At 41.7% G+C, this 24,029-nt stretch overlaps 1 protein-coding gene across 1 annotated transcript in view; it reads right to left on the bottom strand.

Moving 5' to 3' along the window:
• Positions 1–24,029, bottom strand: part of ANKUB1 (ankyrin repeat and ubiquitin domain containing 1) — a 59,369-nt gene that overhangs the window by 21,501 nt on the left and 13,839 nt on the right. Inside the window, exon 3 of the mRNA XM_028138074.2 lies at positions 5,478–5,694. Within this exon, the coding sequence (XP_027993875.2) occupies positions 5,478–5,694 (217 nt within the window). The remainder of the gene's footprint in view (positions 1–5,477; positions 5,695–24,029) is intronic.

Raw genomic sequence — 24,029 nt, 5'->3', positions numbered from 1 at the left:
AGGTGGAGGTCCCAGGGTCCACAGGTCTGTGGGTAGGGCAGCAGGATTTTGGCTGAATTGGCTGCTGGGTCATGGGCAGTGTCTAAGGGCTGTCTGAGTGGTGGTGTTGATGAGTTCCTAGAAAGGGCCACTCTCCCCTTCAAGATGGCGTGGGCTCTGTGCCCGAGTCCCGCAGTCTGGGAAGTGTCCACAGTGGTAGTCTCTCCCTGTCCAAGAGAGCCTTGTCTGCCTTCTGATTACTTTGTAGCTCATGCCGGGTGGCCCTAGGCAGGACACAGGAGGTGGCTAACCATGGCCTGCATCTCCCAGAAGGCCCCAGAGCCAGTGCACCTAGTAGACAGCTTCAGACCACCTCAAAGCACCACTCAACCACCTCCACAAGTGACACACTCAAGGGAAGACTCAGTGGGCATCAGAACCCCGCTGAAGTAAGTCCTTCTCCATGGAGTGGGCCTTGGCACACCTGATCCTCCAAGTGGTTGCAGCCAGTCCTTGTAGCTGATCAGCCATGGGGCAAATTCCTTCCATTTCTGTGCCAACAGAAATCAAGGTTCAACTACAACAAGAGGGTGTATACAACCCACAGACACATGAGGGCACACCTGGAGTGCCCAGCTTGGGTGATCAGGGAGGCTGTGCCATTGAGACCTACAGGACACCTATTACATTAGGCCACTCTACCAAGCCTAGGAGATGTAGCAGTTCTACCTAATACATTAGAAACAAACACTGAGAGGCTGCCAAAATGAGGAGATAAATAAACATGGCCCAAATGAAAGAACAGAACAACATTCCAGAAAAGAACTAAACAAAATGGAGACAAGCAATCTACTAGACACAGAGTTCAAAATACTGGTTTAGCCCAGTCAGCATGGCTCAGTGTTTGAGCATTGACCTATGAACCAGGAGATCACATTTTTAATACAGGTCAGGGCACATCCCCAGGTTGAAGGCTCAATCCCCAGTGTGGGCATGCAGAAGGCAGCCAATCAATGATTCTCTCTCATCATTAATGTTCCTATCTCTCCCTCCTTCTCCCTTCCTCTATAAAATCAATTAAAGCATATTTAAAAAAAACACCAACTGGTTATAAGGATGCTCAATGAACTTGGGGGAAGAGTAGATGAACTTCGTGAGAATTCAACAAAGAGATCAGAAATATAAAAATGGAAATAGAAAACATGAAAAAGAACCAGTCAGAAATTAAGAATACACTAACTGAAATGAAGAATACATTACAGGGAATCAACAATGGAGTAGATGAAGCAGAGGATCAAGTCAGAGATTTGGAAGATAAGAAATAAAAAACCCAATCAGAATAACAAAAAGAAAAAAGAATTTAAAAAACCACTGAGGATAGTAAAAGAAGCCTCTGAGACAGCATCAAGCATACCAATATTTGCATCATGAGGGTGTCAGAAGAAGAGAGAAAGCAAGGAATTTAAAACCTATGTGAAAAAATGATGGTGGAAAATTTCCCTCACCTGGTGAAGGATCTAAACATACAAGTCCAGGAAGCACAGAGAGTCCCAAACAAGATGAACACAAAGAGGTCCACACCAAGACACATCATAATGAAAATGACAAAGATTAAAGAGAGAGAATCTTAAAAGCAGAAAGAGAAAAGCAGTTAGTGATGACAAGGGAGCTCCATAAGACTGTTAGCTTATTTCTCAACAGAAATTTTGCAGGCCAGAAAGTATTGGCAAGAAATATTTAATGGCCTGGCTGGTGTGGCTCAGTGGATTGAGCGTCACCCCATGCACCAAGAGGTTGCTAGTTCAGTTCCCAGTCAGGGCACATGCCCAGGTTATGGGCTCAATCCCCAATAGGGGGTGTGCAGGAAGAAGTCGATTGATGTTTAGCTCGTTGATATTTTTATCTCTATCTCCCTCTTCCTTCCACTCTTTCTGAAATCAATAAAAGCATTTATTTTTTATTTTTTTTTAATGAATCTTTATTGTTCAGATTACAATTGTTTCTCCTTTTTCCCCTCATATCTCCCCACCACCCAGTTCCCACCCCCCCTCTACCCTTACCTCCCCTCCCGCTGTCCTTATCCATAGGTGTATGATTTTTGTCCAGTCTCTTCCCATACTCCCCACACAGACACCCCTTTCCCCCTGAGAATTATCAATCCACTCCCATTCTAGGCCTCTGATTCTATTAAGTTCACCAGTTTATTCTGTTCCTCAGATTTTTAATTCACTTGACTTTTAGATTCACTTGTTGATAGATATGTATTTGTTGTTCATAATTTTTATCTTTCTTCTTCTTTTTCCTCTTTTTAAAGAATACCTTTCAGCATTTCATATAATGCTGGTTTGGTGGTGATGAACTCCTTTAGCTTTTTCTTATCTGTGAAGCTCTTTATCTGCCCTTCAATTCTGAATGATAACTTTGCTGGGTAGAGTAGTCTTGGTTGTAGGTTCCTGCTGTTCATCACTTTGAATATTTCTTGCCACTCCCGTCTGGCCTGCATGGTTTCTGTTGAGAAATTAGCTGATAATCGTATGGGAGCTCCCCTGTAGGTAACTAACTGTTTTTCTCTTGCTGCTTGTAAGAGTCTCTCTTTGTCTTTTGCTCTTGGCATTTTAATTATGATGTGTCTTGGTGTGGTCCTCTTTGGATTCCTTTTGTTTGGGGTTCTGTGCGCTTCCTGGACTTGTAAGTCTATTTCTTTCATCAGGTGGGGGAAGTTTTCAGTCATTATTTCTTCAAATAGGTTTTCAGCATCTTGCTCTCTCTCTTCTTCTGGTACTCCCATAATTCTGATGTTGGTTCGCTTGAAGTTGTCCCAGAGGCTTCTTACACTATCTTCAACTTTCTGAATTCTCTTCTCTTCATGCTTCTCTGGAGGAGTGTCCTTGGCCTCTTTGTATTCCAAATCTTTGAGTTGATTCTTGCAATCCTCTAGTCTGCTTTTGGATCTCTGTATAATATTTTTTATCTCAGTCAGTGTATGTTTAATTTCTAGTTGGTCCTCATTGAATTTATCGGCCTTTTCCATGAAATTCTTGAAAAACCTTATAACCGTGGCTTTGAACTCTATGTCCAGTCGCTTGTTCTCCTCCATTTCTTTGGTTTGTGATCTGTTTCCTTGCCTTCTCATATTCTCTGCTTCCCTAAGTTGGTAGGGTAGTTTTGTGTACTAGGTGTCCTATTGGTTCAACGGGTCAGCCTCCCAGTTACTTGAGGTGGACACTCTTGGTGTACCCTTGTGTACTGTGTGTCCCCCAGCAGGAGCTACAGCAAGGGCTAGTTTTCTCCTCCTTTGCTTGGGTGGTTTTGGAGCAGTCTGACTGGAGCTGCAGTTGGTTAAGCTGCCACAGAACAGGCCATTTATATACAAAAGCCGCTGTGTGGAGCCTGGGCGGGTTTGTAGAATGCGCGGGGCGGGGTCTCAGGGCGTCACTAGGCTGGGGCGTGGCCAACGGCGATGGCTGCCGTCAGCTGTCTCTGCCTTTCCCGTTTCCAAGTCCCTGCGCCCCGCGCTCCAGCGCAGTAAACAATGATTGCTGGGCGCACCACCGCAAAAAAGTCACTCTCACTTTCTGACCCGATGGCCGAGAGTCCAGCTTCTCCCCGTAGGTGTCTGGGTCCCCCGAGTGTCCCCAGAAACTGGATTTCAGAGTGATCGGGAGCTTGTCTCCCTGCGGGTTGAAGAAAAGCCGCGCACCCAGCCGCCCGCTGCCGGCCCGATTCGCGTGCCTCCGTACCTCAGCTTTTCAGCGATTGTGCTACTTTCTCTTCTTAGTTGTAAATCTTCCACTCAGCCAGCTTTCCCGTGGTTCTGGGTGGTAGACGTTTTTGTCTTTTAGTTGTATTTTTGAAATTGTTGTGTGAGGCAGCAGATTAGTTGTTTAACTATGCCGCCATCTTGGTTCCTCCTCAATAAAAGCATTTAAAAAGAAAGAAATATTCAAAGTGATGAAAAGCAAGGACCTATAACCAAGGTTAGTCCACCCAGCAAAGCTATTCGTTAGAATCAAAGAACCTATAAAGAGCATCCCAGACAAGAAAAAACTAGAGTTCATCACCACCAAACCAGTACTACATAAAATGTTTATGAAGAAGAAGGAAAAAGGAGTAAAAATATGATTAATAAAATATTAATAAATGCATATCTATCAACCATTGAATCTAAAAAACAAACAAACAAGCAGAACAGAAACAGATTCATAGATACAGAGAACATTTTGGTATTTCCATTTGGGAGGGGGGTTTGAGGAGATGGGTGAAAAAGGTGAAAGTATTAGGAAGGACAAATTGGTAGTAACAGAATAGTCATGAGGATACAAATTATAGCATGGGGAATATAGTCAATAATATTGTAGTAACTATGTACGGTGTCAGATGGATAATAGATTTATTGTGATGATTCCTTACTAAGTTATATAATGTCTAATCACTGGGGTGTACACCTGAAACTAATATAATATTGTATGTCAACTGCAATTGAAAAATAAAAAAATATTTTTTTTTTAAAAAAGAAAGAAATTGTTGATATGAAAAAGCATGCTCTGACCCAAGAGTGAATTTGGTTGGAAATGTGAAGAGTTAACTTGGGAAAAACAGGTTTTCATTTTGGATAATAATGGACTTCAGCAAGCAAATTTTATTTACTGATATTCAGAGTATATTGAGTTGTAAATTTTGAAAAAGTCAAATAAACACTATACTAAATTAAAGCAATAATAAATAAGAAAAAAAACAGGAATGATCATTGATGTCAAACTTTTGAGAGCCTCAATTAAAAATAACATAAAAGAATAAGTAAATATGATAGGAGAAGTAACAATGAAGGCAAATTTATAAAGAGCAAAACTGCTTAACTCAAGAATGTCTACAAAGAGCTATTATAAGTTGGAAGAACTCAAATTCCATTGCAAAAATGTTACAGCATGGCGCCACTTAAAAATGTGCTAATTGTCAGCAAAGATCTATATGCTTTAAGCAAGAATCTTTATAAGGTTTGAAACATTTCCAATGTGGTTAAAACAAACCTGGAAGTTTTACTGGTGTATAGCTAGCAGTACAGGACTAAAAAGGAGGTTGTATCTGCTGTGAAGAATGAATGCCAGCTCACCAAGGCAGTTCAGCCTGCATAGTAGTGGCTTCACCCTGTTTAAAAGTTTAATATAACCAACATTTTAAAATGAGATTGCATAAAGCAAGGCTCAGAACAGTGTGTATCATATGCTACCACTGTGTTAAAAAGAGGAAAAAGAATATGTACTTGAACTTGCTTTTATATATGCTGCAAACATATTTGAAAGAGAACTCGATAAGACTCTGAGACCTTTCTTATGTCTTAGTCTACAGAACCAGATACCAGAGAGGAGTTTTGATTAATTATAACCATATAGTGCTTACAGAAGTTTTAGTTTAGAAACAACTTCTCCATTTGTTAAGAATCTGGTATTAAAGAACCCTAGTGCTGAGTAGTAGCTGGTATCAAGTGTAGAGGGCAGTACCGATGTCAGTCTGATAGTCCCTGAGGGTGTTGCAGTCGAACATCTCCAGTCCCCTTGGGGTCCGGAGGCAGAAGACACTCACAGGGAAGCCACATCTCAAAGATAACAGTGTTCTCAGCTCAGACACTTTTTTACCAAGAAGGGAAATGCTCTCCATTATCAACATTTTCTCTTGGGTAACAGCATTGAACACATAGAGAGTGGGCTTATCTTCTTCCTATGGGGAGAGAAAAGGAGAGAACTCAGGAATAAGCACCACCTGGAGGTTGGGACAGACAAATATTTTGAAGGTTGGCTCTAAGTGCCTCTCGCTAAGGATGAAAGCAAAGGTCAGTTACATCCCCTGACATCTGTTCTGAATCTTGCTCTTTGCTCCTGCTTTGAGTAAAGTAAAGGAGACTAGGCAGGGCTTTAAGATCCTTCTTACTTCTTAGTCTACAGGCCCAGCTGCAGTGTTGATCATTTATATCCACACTGAACTTAAGGAGGTTAGTTTCAAAACAACTCCTCCATCGTGCTGCACTTTAATTTGGAAATGCTATGGATTCTATACCTTCACTTAAAAAAAAAAAGTGCTTTCTGTGAGGTTATCTCTAGGAAGTGGAATTGAGTTCAGGTTGGAATGGGAGTTTTGCTTATCACTTTATGCTCTTCATTGTCTGTATCACTTGACCTTAAAAAAATAACCATGTGCATTTATTTTTTTTATTTTTTTTGCCTGCAACCAAGGTACATGCCCTTGACCGGAATCGAACCTGGGACACTTGAGTCCGCAGGCCGACGCTCTATCCACTGAGCCAAATCGGTTAGGGCACCATGTGCATTTATGTTTGTTATTTTAAAAAGGAAATAATAAATATGAATGAAAAAAGTTTTCTTTGTCCCTTTTACTTTGTAATCTTAATAGGAAAGCAAGTGGAATGGAAATATCGGAAATAGAGTTAGGAATGAAAATTGGGGGAAAGTATTAATCCTTCTGTTAGCAAGAGTTAAGTCAAGCAGAACCAAAACTAAAACCACAGGAAATGAGAAAAATGGAAAAGTGGTAGGGAGGGAAAATTTATTAACATTTCCACTTTTCTAACAAAACAAAAAAAAAATGAAACTGGCTTTACTTCCTCTTTAGAGGATTTAGGCCAATCACAGGTTTTCTTCAGTGCCCTGTTGCTGGCTTGGCAGATGGGAGTGCACAGAGTTGACATGTAGTGTGCCCTGGTAACCCACCTCCTCTCCAAGCAGGGCCTTGAGCAAAACCTAGAAGCTGAAAATAGCCTCCAGTTTCCTCAAGGCGGCTCCAGCCAGTCACTGCCCTCCTGGACCCCTTCCTGTTTCCCTCCCCCTTTCTCCCATCAAAATTCATCTCTAGTTTCTCCACGAGCTCTCCTTGCTTCAGGCTTATAATGCATTAAATGTATTCCCCACCTCCCATATAACACATTGCCATAACATAATCAGTATGAAAATCTATTTGAAAGAGCTTTTGAGGAGTAATGTTGATGAAAGTTTAGGCTGCAATGTTTTAATCTAGGGTCCATTTTCATAACTCAAATCACTGAGGCTTAGTCATCCAGCAAGCTGAGCTTCTCCCTGAGTCTAAAGTGCTTGGAACAGGATTAAAAATGATGGTAGAGTAAGTGGATGCCACACAGACCAGTCCCAGAACAAAACTGGAACTACAACTAAAATACAAAAAAATAAATAAATTTATGAATAATTCAACTGAAGACTAGCTGGAGAAAACTCTGATAACCAAGGATGGAAAGTGGAGACCACATAGAGACTGGTAAGAAGGGTGGAGGCTCAGAGGGCTTGCTGGACTCCCACAGACAGCAGCTGAAGTTCTGGAGATATATCTCAGATGTGAGGGGGTGAGGGGGAGGCGAGGGGTTGAAACTGAGAACTCTGGAATCTAGTCCCCAAGTTGAGTCCCAAAGTCCACAGCAGCAGAACTGAGAAAGGTGCCCACATAACATCTGGCTATGAAAAGCAGCAGGGTTGCTGTCTGCCAGGGAGAGATGGCTGGAAATGCAGGCACCCTCTTCAAGGGCAAAAATTTCATGTGCAGCCACTCATTTTGTGGTCTGGCAGAAGTAGGGCAGAGTGGAAGCAGAAGCCAGGGTTGGATGCTCTGGGGTTAGAGCTCAGAAGGCAGACACCCCAGTCTCCTGTGCTGAGTCATTCCTTCACATTGTAGAAGACACTTTGTTCAGCAAAACTTTACTATTCAGGCAGATTTACTTTGGGGGAAAACAGTTGACATCCTATTGGAAAACACATTGCCCCATGGTGTAGAGTTTCTGAGGTCCATTAAGAGACAAAGAATAACAATTTGCCTCCAGGAATAAGCAATTGCCCCACCATGTTGGAAAAACTCTCACCTCATGTGTGGATGATTGCCTCAGGGCTATTCAAGACTGAATCAAATCACTCTGCAGGCAGAGGTGGGTCTCTGGAAACTTTGAGTCTTTGCCTGATGTAATTAGTCAGAAACAGCATTTGACACTGTCCATAACTAGAGATTGAGAGGTATAGCAGATCTACCTAATTCATAATCACAAACCCAAACTGACAGTCAAGATGTGGAGACAAAAAAATAACCCCCAAATGAAAGAATAAGAGAATTCTCCAGAAGAAGAGATAAATGAAATGGAGATAAGAAATTTATCTGAGACTAGAAAGATGGTGACCGGCAAGACGGCAGGGAGAGAGAGAGAGTGTGAGAGAGTGAGGGAGCAAAAGAGGAGTGTGTGGATGTGTGGGGTGTGTGTGTGTGAGCTAGGGACAGTTAGATCCTGCAGGACATTCGGGGGCTGGTGGACCAGACAATCTTAGACTGTGAGACCATGCTTCCCCTGCAAACACTGCCAGCCAGCTGGAGCTGGCACAGAAACCACACCATATTGAAGGGCAGAACTGCTGTGACTAGGATCCTAGTCTTACCACCACCCAGACTGGCCTCAAATGCAAACTGGGACACTAAAGACACTCTGGACAAAGACCTGCTACCACAGCTGCAGGCCCGTGAACACTGAGACTCCAGACATCTCGGCCACAGATTTCTGTGAGTCACAGAATGCATGCCTCTCCCTGCTGGCCTACTGCAGTGGCATAGGACCTGCCCGATCTATGGCGCACAAGCGGGCCGCCTGCCAACACAGGGTGGCTGTGCAACCTGGCCCCCCTAGCAGGCTGGGAACTCTGATTATTGGTGCACGTGCACGGACTGATTCTCAGCACTAAGCATCAGTGACTTTGATTCTTGGCACACACCCTCAGGGACTCTATTTCTCATTACACATGCCCACAGGAACCCTGATTCTCAGCGTGCACACACCGAGGGCCAGTGACTCCGATTCTCAGCACGCACATGAACAGGGACACTGATCCTTGTCAAGAGCACAAGGCCACATGGAACACCAGAGACTCAGACTCTTGATTCTCAGCGCATGCACACAGGGACTCTGATTCCTGGTGCATGCTTGTGGAATCTGATTTTAGTTGCACGCTTGCAAGGACTGTTTCTCGGTGCACGCTTGCAGGGACTGTTTCTCAGCGCACACATGCAGGGACCCTGATTTTCAGTGCACACGTGGGGACCATGATTCTCAGCATGCACACAAGGCTGCGCTGAGTGTTGGTGACTCTGAGTCTTGGGACACGTGGCTCCTGCTGACCCACGGCAGCCACACATCTCTGTCTGAGCACTTCAGTGATGCTCAGGTGGTGCGACACTCCCACCTCAGGTGGAACAGGCCCCCGCAACTCGGCACTTGGACCTTCTGATGATAGCTAGAATAGGGAGACAATGAAACAATCCACAAGGGAAAGAAAAAGAGGAATTGCCAAGAAATGAACTAAATGAAATGGAGGCATGCAATATGTCAGAAAAATAATTCAGCATAATGGTCATACAGTTCATAAACTGGATGGACAAGAAAATCAACAGCCTATGCAAAAATCAGGAAGAAATAAAAAAAAATAAGATGGAAGATTTCAACAGTAGACTAGGAGAAGTGGAGGACTGAATTAGTGAGTTAGAAGATAAGGTACAGAAACAAACCCAATCTGAACAGCAACTGGAGAAAAAAAATTAAAAAGCAGGAGGAGAGCCTAAGGGAGCTCTGGGACATCATGAAATGAAGTAACATACATATAATAGGGGTGCCAGAAGGACAAGAAAAGCCAGCAAGGATTAGAGCACCTATTTGAAGAAATAGTGACAGAAAACTTCCCTGATATGGGGAAGAAAAAAGTCACACAAGTAAAGAGGTTCCCAAACAACATGAACCCCAAAAGACCCACACCAAGAAACATCATAATTATAATGGCAAACGTTAATGAAAAAGAGAGAATCTTAAAGGCTGCAAGAGAGAGACAGAGAGTTACCTACAAAGGATCCCTCATCAGATTATCAAATGATTTCTCAACAGAAACACATCAGGCCAGAAGGGAATTGAATGAAGTATACAAAGTGATGCAAAGCAAAGGTCTGAATCCAAGAATACTCTATCCAGCAAGGCTATCACTCAAAATCGAAGGGGAAATAATAAGCTTCACAGACAAAAAAGGCTAAGGGAGTTTATCACTACCAAGCCAGCAATGCAAGAAATACTAAAGGGAATGCAGTAAAAAGAAGAAATAGGAAGGGAGGAAGGAGCACAGACATAAAGAATTGAAATCGATACGAACAAGTACCTATCAATAATAACATTAAACGTGAATGGATTAAATGCTCCAATCAAAAGACATAGAGTGACTGATTGGATAAGAAAACATGACCCATATATATGCTGTCTACAGGAGACCCACCTCACAACAAGGGACTCACGCAGACTGATTGTAAAGGGATGGAAAAATATCTTTCAGGCAAATGGACATGAAAAAAAGGCTAGGGTAGAAATACTTATATCTGAAAAATTTTACCTCAAAATGAGGGCCATAACAAGACACAAGGCAGGCCACTTCATAATTCTAAAGGAATCGATACAACAAGAGGATATAACTCTGGTAAACATATATGCACCCAATGCAGGAGCACCCAAAGACATAAAAAAGAAAAATTCTGGAAGATATCAAGGTTGAGATTGACAGCAATACTATCATAGTAGGAAACTTTAATACCCAATTAACATCCCTGGATAAACCCTCTAGACAAAAATAAATAAATAAATAAATAAATAAATAAATAAATAAATAAGCAAAAAAAAAGAGCAATCCTAAATGATTCATTAGACCATATGTACTTAATCGACATCTTCAGAACATTCCACCCCAAAGCTACAGAATATACATTCTTCTCAAGCGCACATGGGACATTTTCAAAGATAGACCACATATTGGGACACAGGCAAAGTCTATCCAAATTCAAGAAGATTGAAATCATATCAAGCATCTTCTCAGAACACAATGGCAAAATATTGGAAATAAACTAAAATAAAAGCAATCACAAAAATTCAAACACTTGGAGGATGAATAGCATGCTATTCAACAATGACTGGGTTACCAAAGAGATCAAAGAAGAAATAAAAAGCATACTGGAAACATATGACAATGAAAACACAACAATCCAAAATCTATGGGACACAGTAAAAGCAGTCCTGAGAGGGAAGTTAATAGCATTACAGGCCTACCTCAAAAAACTAGAAAAATTGGTAATAAATCATCTAACAATGCAACTTGAAGAATTAGAAAGACAGCAACAAGAAAAGCCCAGAGTGAGCAGAAGGAAGGAGATAATATATATCAGAATGGAAATAAATGACAAAGAGACCAAAAATATAATACAAAAGAACAATGAAACCAAGAGCTGGTTCTTTGAAAGGATAAACAAGATTGATGAACCTCTAGGCAGGCTCACCAAGAAGCAAAGAGAGAGGACCCATATAAACAAAATCAGAAATGAAAGAGGTGAAATAACAACAGACCCCACAGAAATATGAAGAATCATTTAAAAAAAAAATACTATGAACAACTATTCCAACAAACTGGTCAACCAAGAAGAAATGTTCCTAGGAAAATACAACCTTCCAAAACTCAATCAGGAAGAATAAAAAATCTGAATAGGCTGATAACTATGGAGGAAATTGAAGCAGTAATCAACAAACTTTCAACAAACAAAAGTCCTCCACCAGATGGCTACAAAGGGGAGTTTTATCAAACATTCAAAGAAGTAAAACCTATCTTCCTCAGACTATTCCAAAAAAATTCAAGAGGAGGGAACACTTCCAAGCTCTTTGCTATCTCCAAAGAAATTACCCTACTCCCCAAACCACATAACGACAATACAAAGAAAGAAAATTACAGGCCAATATCCCTCATGAACATAGATGACAAAATTCTCAACAAAATTCTAGCAAATCAAATCCAGAATTAATTTAGAAAGATCCGACACCATAACCAGGTGGGATTTATTCTAGGGATGCAAGGATGGTACAATATCCACAGATCAATAAGCGTGATACACCACATAAACAAACTGAGAGATAAAAATGATATAATCATATCCATTGATGCAGAAAAAGCATTTCACAAAATCCAACACACGTTCTTGATAAAAACTCTCAGCAAGGAGGGACTAGGGGGATCATACCTCAACATAATAAAAGACTTATATGACAAACCTACTGCCAACATCATACTCAATGGACAAAAGCTAAAACCATTTCCCCTAAGAAGAGGAATAAGACATGGATGCCCACTTTTACCACTCCTGTTCAATATAGTACTGGAAGTACTAGCCATGGTGATCAGACAAGAAAAAGAAATACAAAGTATACAAATTGAAAAAGAAGTAAAGCTGTCATTATTTGCAGATGACATGATATTGTACATAGAAAACCTTGAAGACTCCATAAAAAAAACTACTAGACTTAATAAATGAATTCAGCAATGTAGCAGGATACAAAATTAACACCCAGAAATCTATGGCTTTTTTATACACCAATAATGAACTCACAGAAAGAGACCCTAAAAAAAAATAATCCCATCTACCATTGCAAAAAAAAAAAAAATTAAGATACCTAGGAATAAATATAACCAAGGAGGTAAAGGACCTGTACTCAGAAAATTACAGGTCCCTGAAAAAAATTCATAGAGGAAGACATAAACAAATGGAAGCATATACTGTGTTCATGAATTGGTAGAATCAATATCATTAAAATGCCCATACTACCCAAAGAAATCTGTAAATTCAATGCAATCCCCATTAAGATACCAATGGCATATTTCACAGACCTAGAACAAACTCTCCAAAGATTCATCTGGAATTTTTTTAAAAAGACCCCATTAGCTGCAACAATTTTGAGAAAAAAGAACAAAGTTGGAGGGATCACAGTACCAGATATCAAGCTATAATACAAAACCTCTGTTCTCAAAACTTCCTGGTACTGGCACAAGAACAGACATATAGACCAATGGAATACAACAGAGAACCCAGAAATTGACATGAGCCATTATGCACAATTAATATTTGACAAAGGAGGCAAGAGCATACAGTGAAGTCAAGACAGTCTCTTCAATAAATGCAGTGGGGAAAATTGGTCAGATACATGCAAAAAAAATGAAACTAGATCACCAACTAACACCATACACAAAAAATAAACTCAAAATGGATAAAGAACTTAAACGTAAGATGGGAAACCATAAAAATCTTAGAAGAAGTCATAGGCAGCAAAATAGCAGGCATATGTTACAGGAATATCTTTACCGATACAGCTCCTAGGGCAATGGAAACTAAGGAGAAAATAAATGGGATTAAATCAAAATAAAAGCTACTGCACAGCAAAAGAAATTATTAACAAAACAACAAGAAAGCCCACTGCATGGGAAAACATATTTGCCAATGTTATCACTGGTAAGGATTTAATCTCCAACATTTACAGGTAACTCATACTACTTAAAAAAAAAAAAAAAGATAAACAATCCAATCAAAAAATGGGCAAAGGACCTAAATCAACACTTTTCAAAAGAGGACATACAGAAGGACAAGAGACATATGAAAACATGCTCAAAGTCACTAATCATCTGAGAGATGCAAATCAAAACAACAATGAGGTACCATCTTATACCTGTCAGAATGCTATCATCAACAAATCAACAAATGGCAAGTGCTTGAGAGGATGCGGAGAAAAAGGAACCTTCGTGCAATGCTGGTGGAAATGCAGACTGGTGCAGCCACTATAGAAGACAGTATGGAGTTTCCTCAAAAAGTTAAAAATGGAGCTCCCATTTGACCCAGTAATCCCACTTCTAGGACTATATCCCAATAAACCAGAGACACCAATCAGAAAGGATATATGCACCCCTATGTTCATAGCTGCACAATTTACAATAGCTAAGATTTGGAAACTGCCTAAGTGCCCATCAGCAGATGAGTGGATTAGAAAACTGTGGTACATCTACACAATGGAATACTATGCTGCTGTGAAAAAGAAGGAATTCTTACCATTTGCAACAGCATGGATGGAACTGGAGAGCATTATGCTAAGTGAAATAAGCCAGTCAGAGAAAGATAAATATCACATGATCTCACTCATTTGTGGAATAAAAGAACATCATAAACTGATGAACAAAAATTGATCATCAAATAGAAACAAGGAAGCATAGAACAGACTGTCAAACTACAATGGGAAGGCAGGGGAGTGTTGAGGGAGTGGTAAGAGATCAACAGAAGGACTAGTATGCATGTACCAGGTGTACCAGTTAATAATGAGGATTTTGTGATCCAAGAAAACATGATAATTTCAAGAGAAACATCAAAAGTGCTTTATTCAAAGTAATGTCCATTGCTAGCTACACATTTACCCCATCTTTCAGGTAATTTATGGATACTGTCCCAATAGAACTTTTCTTGTTTTGAGGCAAACCATTCAGAGACCCAATTTTCCACTTTTTCGTACATTTTGAAGTGCTGCTTAGAAAGTGTGTGTGCCATTGATTGAAACAAGTGGTAATCTAAGGAGCAAGGTCTGGTGAATACAGTGGGTGGGTTAATACTTCTCAGGCAACATCTTTTAACGTGTCTTTAACTGGTTTTGAAGTGTGTGCTGGTGGGTTATCATGAAGCATAACTTTGCTGTGTCTTCTGGCACATTCTGGTCATTTTACAATCAAAGCGTGGTTCAAATTGATTATTTTGTTGTCAGTAGCCATCAGTATTAATGGTTTCAACTGGTTTTAGAAGCTCATAATACACAACACCTTCCTAATCCCACCAAACACAAAGCATTGTCTTCTTTCCAAAGCAATTTGGCCTTGCCATCGATGTTCATGATTGACCTAGGTCAACCCATGGTTTTGTTGTGTTTGGGATTCTCAAAATAAATCCACTTTTCATCATCAGTCACAATTCGATGCAAAAAAAGACTTTCTTTTGTGCCATTGAAGCAACATTTTACTGATGACCTTTTGTTTTCCATTTGTCTTTCATTCAGTTGATGTGGCACCCATTTTCCTTCCTTTACAATCTTTCCCATTGCTTGTAAAAGATCGGAAATGGTTTGCTGAGCAACGTTTAATCTTTCTGCAAGTTGTTTTTGAGTTTGACATGCATCTTCATCCAATAATGCTTGTAATTGTTGGCCTTTAAACTTTTTTGGTTGACTTGGACGTTCTGTCTTTCACATCGAAATTATCCCTTTTAAAGCATTTAAACCAGCATTCATAAGTATCTTGAGATGGAGCATGTTCACCATAAACTTATTCATCAGCACTTCTCTTCAAAGTAAAGTAATGAATTAAATCTCCCCGCAAATGTTCTTTTTTTGCCACGAAATATTTTTTAAAATATCTATGATGTTAACACTTTCAGAGAAATTGACATATAAAGTTTTGAAGCTTGTTGTCAATACAACAAAATAGCATACATATCAAATCACATATATGTCAACATATGTGTAACTCCATCTATTGAAAAAAATCCACATTATTAACTGATACACCTGGTATATAAGCATAAGCAATGGATACAGACACTGGGGGAGGGAGGGGAAGGCATGTGCTGGGAGGCCAGGGGGACGTCAATGGGGGGAAAAGGAGACATATGTACTACTATTTGTAATACTTTAAACAATATAAAAATGAAAAATAAATTTATCTGATATAGATTTCAGAATAATGATGGTAAAGTAGCTCAACAGCATGAGAAAAGATATAGTAACTATGAAAAAAATAGTCAGAAGTAAAGAATGACATAGCACTAATAAAGAGCACCTTGGAAGGAATATACAGCAGATTAGGGTAAGCTGATATTGGACCAGTGAATTAGAAGACAGGGTAGAAAAAAAATCACTCAATCAGAGAACCAAAAAGAATAAAACAATTGAAAAACAGGGGGACAGCTTAAGGGAGCTGTGGGAAAACCTGAAATGTAATAATATTTGCATAATGGGTGTGCCAGAAGAGGAAGAAAAAGAGAAAGGTATAGAGAATGTGTTTGAAGAAATAATGGTAGAAAACTTCCCTAACCTGGTGAAGGAAAAAGTCGCACAAGTTCAGGAGGCACAGAGTCTCAAGCAAGAAGAACCCAATGAGACCCATGCCAAGAAAAATCATAATTAAAATGCCAAAAATTAAAGACAAAGAGAGAATCTTAAGGGCAGCAAGAGAAAAGCAAACTGTTACCTACAAAGAGCTCTCATAAGGCTGTCAGCTATTTTCTCACCAGAAACTCTACAGAACAGGAGGGAATGGCATGATGTATTGAAGGTAGAGGAATGCCAGTGTCTGAAACGAAGATTACTATATCCAGCAAGGCTATCATTCAAAATATATGGTGAAATAAAGAGCTTCCCAGACCAAAAAAAAAAAGGGGGGGGGTATGGGGGGCTAAAGGAGTACATCACCAGCAAGCCATCATTATAAGAAATGCTGAAAGGACTGCTGTAATGAAAAGAAATAGAGAGAGAAATCTAGGCATACAGAAATAAAATGGCAATAAATAAGTACCTATCAATAATAATCTTAAATGTAAATCGATTAAATTCTCTAATCAAAAGTTATAGGATAGCTGAATGGATACAAAAACATGACCCAATTATATGCTGTCTACAAGAGATCCACATTAGAACAAGAGACTCACAACTGGGGTAGCAATACTCATATCTGACAAAATAGACCTCAAAGTGAAGGCCATAATAAGAGATAAGGAAGGCCACTTCATAATACTAAAGGGATCTATACAACAAAAGGATATAATCCTAGTAAACATATATGCATCCCATATAGGAGCACCTAAATATATATTTAAAAAAAAAAAAACTTCTAGAGAACTTTAAGGGAGAGATCGACAACAATACAGTCATAGTAGGGGACTTTAACATCCTGCTAACTTCACTGGAGAGATCCTGCAGACAAAAAGTTATCAAGGAAACAGTGACTCTAAAGGACACACTGAATCAGATAGATTTAATTGACTTTATAGAACATTTCAAAAGCTGCAAAATGTACATTCTTCTCAAGTGCACATGGGTCATTCTCAAACATGGACCACATGTTAGGACATGAGACAAGTCTCTACAAGTTCAAGAACATTGAAATCATATCAAGCATCTTCTCAAATCACAGTGGAATAAAATTAGAAATCAACTACAGTAAAAACACCCCAAAACATTCAAGCACATGGAAGCCAAGTAGTATGTTATTAAATAACTAGAGACCCGGCGCATAAAATTTGTGGGTGGGTACGGTCCCTAGGCCTGGCCTGTAATCAGGGCCATCTCCCCTGGCTGCCCACAGCCGGCCCCGCCCCCCACTGCCACTCACCCCCAGTTCCCTGTTCGCCAGCAGGCAATCGGGCTGACATCTATGAGGAGAGACCAAGGGGTTGGCCATTCTGCTCGGTCGCTGGACCTGCCCCCTGCCACCACCCACCCCAGTTCCCCATTTGCCATTGGGCGATTGGAGCCTGACAGCTGGGGGAAGGGACCATGAGGTTGGCCATTTCCGCCCACTCACCAACCCTGCCCCACCTCAGGTCGCCCTCTGTGTGTGTGGTGACTGATGGGGCAGGGGTCTTGGCTGGGCACCACCCTCACCCCCCACCACCCACCCCCAGTTCCCCATTTGCCACAGGGTGATTGGAGCCTGCCAGCCGGGGAAAGGGACCTAGAGGTGGACAGTGCACCTCATAGTGACTGATTGAGCCATCGTTCTGGTGGTTCAGCTGTTAGGGTCAATTTGCATATTACCCTTTTATTATATGGGATAGAGGCTCAGTGCATGGGTGGGGGCCGGCTGGCCTGCCCTGATGGGGGCCCCAGATTGGAGTGGGTGTTCCCGCTGGGGGGCGGGGTCAGCCGGGCCACAGTTGTTCTGGTCTCTGGTCGTTCTGGTCATTCTGGTCGTTCTGCTGTTGTGGTTACTGGGCTTTTATTATATAGGATGAATTGATAATCAATGAGATCAAGAAAGAAATAAAACATTTCTGGAAACAAATGAATGTGAACACACAACAACTAAAATCTCTTGGACACAGGAAAAGCAGTCCTTAGGGGGAAGGTCATAGCACTACAGGCCTACCTCAAAAAAACAAGAAAAATTAATAATAGATTCAGCAAGATGGCAGCCAACAGGATGGCAGTTAGGGAAATAGTGTGAGTGAGTGAGGGAGCAAAAGGGGAGGTCATGGATGTGTGGGGCGTGTGTGTGTGTGTGTGTGTGTGTGTGTGTGTGTGTGTGACAGTTATATTCTGCAGGACTGTTGGGGCTGGTGGACAAGGGTCCCCTAGCCAGACAGCCTCTGCTACCACTGCATTCTCTCCCGGGGCAGCCAACTCTGATTCAGAGACCACGCCATCTTCGCCATCTTGAAGAGGAGAGCAGCTGTGACTGGGAGCCCAGCCTCAACTCCACCAGGGGAGACCTCTGACACCACCCAGGACCCTATAGCCACAGTGACCAGGGACCTGCTGCCTTGGCTGCAAACCCACAAATACCAAGACTCCAGCCTCACCGGCCATGGGCTCCTAAAAAGTTTGTCCAGGGGGAGACAAAATGGCGGCTGAATAGGTGGATGTGTCCTGTACCTTCTCACAGAGCAGATAGAATAAACAGCTGAATCAAATAACACTCACCTGGAATTGGCTAATTAAACGCAGCTGGTGGGATAATCTGTAGCCCCAAAGGACAGAGAACACCTGGAGAACAGTAGGGTCAGGGATATGGGCTGGAGAGAGAGACATACAACCGGGACTAGAGGGTCAGAAGGAAACTGCGCTGCACCAAGTCCGAATCCCTGGGGGACATGTGTAACACTCAACTGGGGAAGGAGGTCCACAGGGCTGCTGGCAGCTGCGACTCTAGATCTAAATCCACAACCATTGGAGACTGTGCCCAGAAAGTCAGCCTGAAGTTCTGCACCGGTCACGCAGTGCTTAGGGAAGAGAGACACGCAGTGGCAAGGTTGCTCTGTATTTATATTTTCCTTGCTTTTACTCACTAAACCCAGTGCATAAGATATTTCCATTACAAACACTCACCGACGCTGCGGTGCAGGGGAAGGTGGTTTTGTGGAGGCTGGGGAGCAAAATAGGGAGAGATGACCAGGAAGCCATCTCTGGGACAGTCCAGTCCCTCCAACCCTGAACAGCTATTTTTCTCCTGAAGACCAGCTCCTTCTAGCAGCTCAGCTGCACCCAGCCTTGAGCTCTGCATGGAAACAAAGATTCTGAATACCCACAGGGAAACTTTAGGGACTGGGTTGAGGGGCCATTTGGTCCCAGAATCTAAACAGCAACACCGTCACCTAGAGCCCATGTCAGAAATAGACCTTGTGTAAATAAGACTGAAAGCAGGCAGACAAATATAGTAGGCAGATGGATCCCACCTGCCTGAAACCAAGGCTGTGGAGTCTGTCACAGAGGAGCAGTGGATTGCTGGGAACTTCAACACGGTGGTGGCTACCTAACAGGAAACTGAGATGTGGCAGGCAGAACACTAGAGAGGGGTCTTAAACAATCCCCCATGGAATATTAAAACTCAGCTAAAGGGAACGAACTTCACTACTTCACTTTTTTTATTTTTTATGTTTTCTTTAAGAAATTAATTTTTTTATTTTTTCTTTATTTTTATTATTATTACTAGAGGCCCGGTGCATAAAAATTCATGCACTGGAGGGGGGTTCCCTCAGCCTGGCCTACCCCCTTTCACAGTCCAGGAGCCCTCAGAGGTGGGAGGTGACCTGGCAATCAGGGGAAGGTAACGCCCCATCACACCTCTACTGCTGTCACTGCCATCAGCACAAGCCTCGGCTGGCCCTGGTTACCTGAGCCTCGGGTGGCCCTGGGCATCTGGGCAGCCACCATCCAAGGCTTGCCTGCACCTCGAGCCGGCCCTGGGCTGCTGGGAAGCTAACATCTGAGGCTTGCCTTTGCCTCGGGTTTTGGCTGGGCAGCCGCGATCCAAGGCTTGCCTGCACCTCGGGCCGGTTCTGGGTGGCTGGGGGGCTGAGGGGACTGGGGACTCTGAAGGAAGGCGGTGGGGTTGAGGGGACTGTGTGCTGCCACCTTGTGGCTGTTGGCGCTGCCATCTTTGAGGGCAGGGCAGTCAATTAGCATATTCCCTCCTTATTGGCTGTGGATGCCGCCATCTTTGTGACGGCATGAGGGTCAATTAGCATATTCCCTCTTTATTAGATAGGATTATTTTAACCTTTTATTTTTGGGGGGTTAGTGTTCTACATTCTATTTTTTTTAATATATATATTTTTTTATTTCAGAGAGGAAGGGAGAGGGTAGAGAGAGATAGAAACATCAATGATGAGAGAGAATCATTGATTGACTGCCTTCTGCACGCCCCCTACTGGGGATCGAGCTGGCAACCCCGGACATGTGCCCTTGACCGGAATCAAACCTGGGACCCTTCAGTCCACAGGCTGACACTCTATCCACTGAGCCAAACCAGCTAGGGCCTATTTTTATTTTTTATCGTTATTTTACTTTAGCTCATATTTTCTTTTTGCCAATGTTTTCTTCCTTACTTCTCCCTTTTTCATCCTGTTTCTCTTCTCCTATTCATGCTTTAGTTTTAATCTCTCCTTTCTTTTTACTCCTTGTTAAAAATTCATTTTCTTTATCTGCTTTCTTGACACATTACTATTATAGTAGTCTCTGTTGGCTTACTCATATATCTAATTTCATCTCCCCAGCTGCAAGTCCAGGCACCCATCTCTTTTCTCTTTGGTTGTTGTTGTTTATTTGATTGTTTGTTTTTGTTATTATTTTATTTTTCCTTTCCTCACTTGTTCTCTTCTAGTAATAGCTTAATTAGTTTCACTCACCAAACTCAAGCCTATTTGCTCTCTACTCTATTGTCTTTTTCCAAAAATAGATTAATATATAGATAAAAGAAAGGGGAGGAAAAGAACAAAGATGATGGCGTAGGTAAACATTTTAACTGCTGCCGTCCACAACAATTTCATAACTACAACTAAGAGACAAAACGTTTATCACCCAGAACCACGGGAAAAGCTGGCTGACTGGAGGCTCTACAACTAGACAGAAAGAGAAAAGAGCATTCAGGGCACAAATGCTGAAAAACTGAGGTACGAGGGCGCACGTGGGATACGAGCTGGCGGTGGAGCCCGGTTGGCGAGCTGGCGGTGGAGCCTGGTTGGCAGCGGGCATTGCTTTCTTCGGCCCAAAGAGAGACAAGCTCCCGATCTCTCTGAAATCCAGTTTCTGGGGAGAAACTGGGCTGTCTGCCATCGGGTTGGAAAGTGAAGGTGGCTTGCTTGCAGAGCTGCACGCAAGAATAACCATTTGCTCTGCTGGGGCGCGAGACGCGGGGACGCGGTCGAGACAGCTCACTGCCAGCCATCACTGTTTGCCATGCCCCAGCCTAGTGACGCCCTGAGACTCCACCCCGCACAATCTACAAACACACCCAAGCTCCAAGCAGCAGCTTTTGCATATGAATGGCTTTCTCTATTGCAGTTTAAACTAGTAAACTTGCAACCCGGTACAGACAGCGCCAAAGCCTCCAAGCTCCAAGCAGGGAGGAGAGGACTGTGGTTCTCACTGTAGCACCTGCAGGGCAACCTCAGACAGTAGCTGACCTGCACCCCATTGGAGATCCAGAAGCCAATGCACCTAGTGGCCAGATTTCAACTCCGCACATCCATAAGTGACACATTCGGGAGGCGGACTCAGTGAGCACCAAAGCCCCACTGAAACAAGCCCTGTACCACAAGCATGTCTCCAGCGCAGCAGTTATCCCATTATAGACACAGCGGGTCCTCACAGCCAATTGGCCTAGAGGTCAATTCCTCCCAGTGTACCAACAGCAATCAAGACTTAACTACACCAAGACTTTGCACTCAGCCCACAAAAGGGTGTACTAAGAGCGACCACTTTGGGTGATTGGGGAAGCTGAGCTACTGGCCCCTATAGGTCACTGACCACACAAAGCCACTCTATCAACACAGGGAGGCAGCCAAAATGCGAAGACACCGGAGCATGTCACGAATAGGAGAGATGGAGGATAGTAAACTACTGGACGACACAGTGTTCAGAACCACATTTATAAGGTTACTCAAGAATCTTCTAAAAACTGCTGAGAAACTTAAAGAGACCTTCAAGGACTTTAATGAGAATACCAAAAAAATGGAAAAGGACCAGTCAGAAATTAAGCATACACTGTCTGCAATAAAGAATATACAGAAACTCAACTGTAGATCAACATACCCCAAAAGTCAAACCAAAGATCTGGAATATGAGGAAGCAAAAAACACCCAACCAAAGAGGTGGAAAGAAAGAAGAATCCAAAAGTGTGAGGATAGTGTAAGGGGCCTCTGGGACGGCTTTAAGCGTACCAACATCCAAATTTTGTGGGTGCCAGAAGAAGAGAGAGAGCAGGATATTGAAGGCCTATTGGAAGAAATAATGTCAGAAAACTTTCCCTACCTGGTGAAACAAATAGACTTACAAGTTCAGGAAACACACAGAACCCCAAACAAGAGGAATCCAAAGAGGACCACACCAAGACACATCATAATTAAAATGTCAAGGGCAAAAGACAAAGAGAGAATATTAAAAGCAGCAATAGAAAAACAGTTAGTTACCTACAAGGGAGCACCCATACGACTGTCAGCTGATTTCTCAATAGAAACTATGCAGGCCAGAAGGGAGTGGCAAGAAATATTCAAAGTGATGAACAGCAAGAACCTACAACCAAGATTATTCTACCCAGCAAAGCTATCATTCAGAATTGAAGATCAGACAAAGAGCTTCACAGATAAGAAAAAAGCTAATGGAGTTCATCCCCACCAAACCAGGATTACATGAAATGCTGAGGGGTATTCTTTAAGAAGAGGAAGAAGAAGAAAAAAGTAAAGGTAAAAATTATGAACAACAAAAAGACATCAAATATATACATACCAACAAGTGAATCTAAAAATCAAGTGAATAAAAATTCTGAAGAACAGAATGGACTGGTGAATATAATAGAATCAGGGACATAGAAAGGGAGTGGACTGACAATTTTCAGGGAGAAGGGGTTCTGAGGGGTACGGGAAGAGATTGGACAAAAATCTTACACCTATGGATGAAGATAGTGGCGGGGGGTAAGGGCATGGGGTGGGGTGGAGAATCAGGAGGAGGGGAGCTATGAGGGGGGGAAAAAGAGGAACACCTATAATAATCTGAACAATAAAGATTTATTATAAAAAAAAGAAAGGGGAAATTATATATATATTAATATATTTTTTAATTATATTTTTAATTTAGTATTTTGTTTTTTACTCTTCTTCTTTTACACTCATTCTCTTTCTACCTCCTCTATACTGAATTGTGGCCATTCCCCCATTCATTCGATTCCTTTATCTTACCGTCTGGAAATAAGCTCTGTCCCTTCAAATTCAGTTCCCCCTTTTTTTCTGGGTGTTTATTGTTTGCATTTTTTGGTTTATTTGTTGGTTTTCTGGAGTTTTCTCCTCATATATGGATATTTCCCTCCCCCCCTTTTTTCTTCTTTTTCTTTTCTCTCTTAATATTTTTCCTTTTCTCAATATCATTTTTGCGCTCTTTTATCTTCCCTAATTCTATTTTCTCTGGTGGTCACCTTTATTTGGGGTTATTGGTTTCATGAATACATTCATGTGTTTTCCCTCTGTTCCATGTCTTGTTAAGTTGTATTTTATGCCTTTTTGTTATTTAGAGAGTGAGCCACATAACCAGACATACTGAGAGGAGCAAAAATGGGGAGACAAAGAAACACCAGAAAAGGAGGAATCACCAGAAAAGGAAGTAAACGAAATGGAGGCAAGCAATTTGTCAGAAAAGAATTCAGAGCAATGGTCATAATGGTGCTGAAAAGGATAGAAGACAAATTCAACAATATGTGTAAGAAACAAGAGGAAATGAAGAATAACCAAGAAGAAATGAAGAATAACATAGCTGCAATAAACAACACAATAGAAAGCATCAATGGTAAACTAAAAGAGGCTAAGGACTGCATCAGCAAATTAGAAGACAAGGTAGGAAAAAACACACAAACCTAGCAGCAACTGTAAAGAAAATTTAAAAAGCAAGACAAGAGCCTAAGAGAGCTTTGGATCAA

Source organism: Eptesicus fuscus, chromosome 3 (genome assembly GCF_027574615.1).
Source record: "Eptesicus fuscus isolate TK198812 chromosome 3, DD_ASM_mEF_20220401, whole genome shotgun sequence".
Classification (NCBI taxonomy): Eukaryota; Metazoa; Chordata; class Mammalia; order Chiroptera; family Vespertilionidae; genus Eptesicus; species Eptesicus fuscus.
This window is presented reverse-complemented; position numbering and strand designations above follow the sequence as displayed.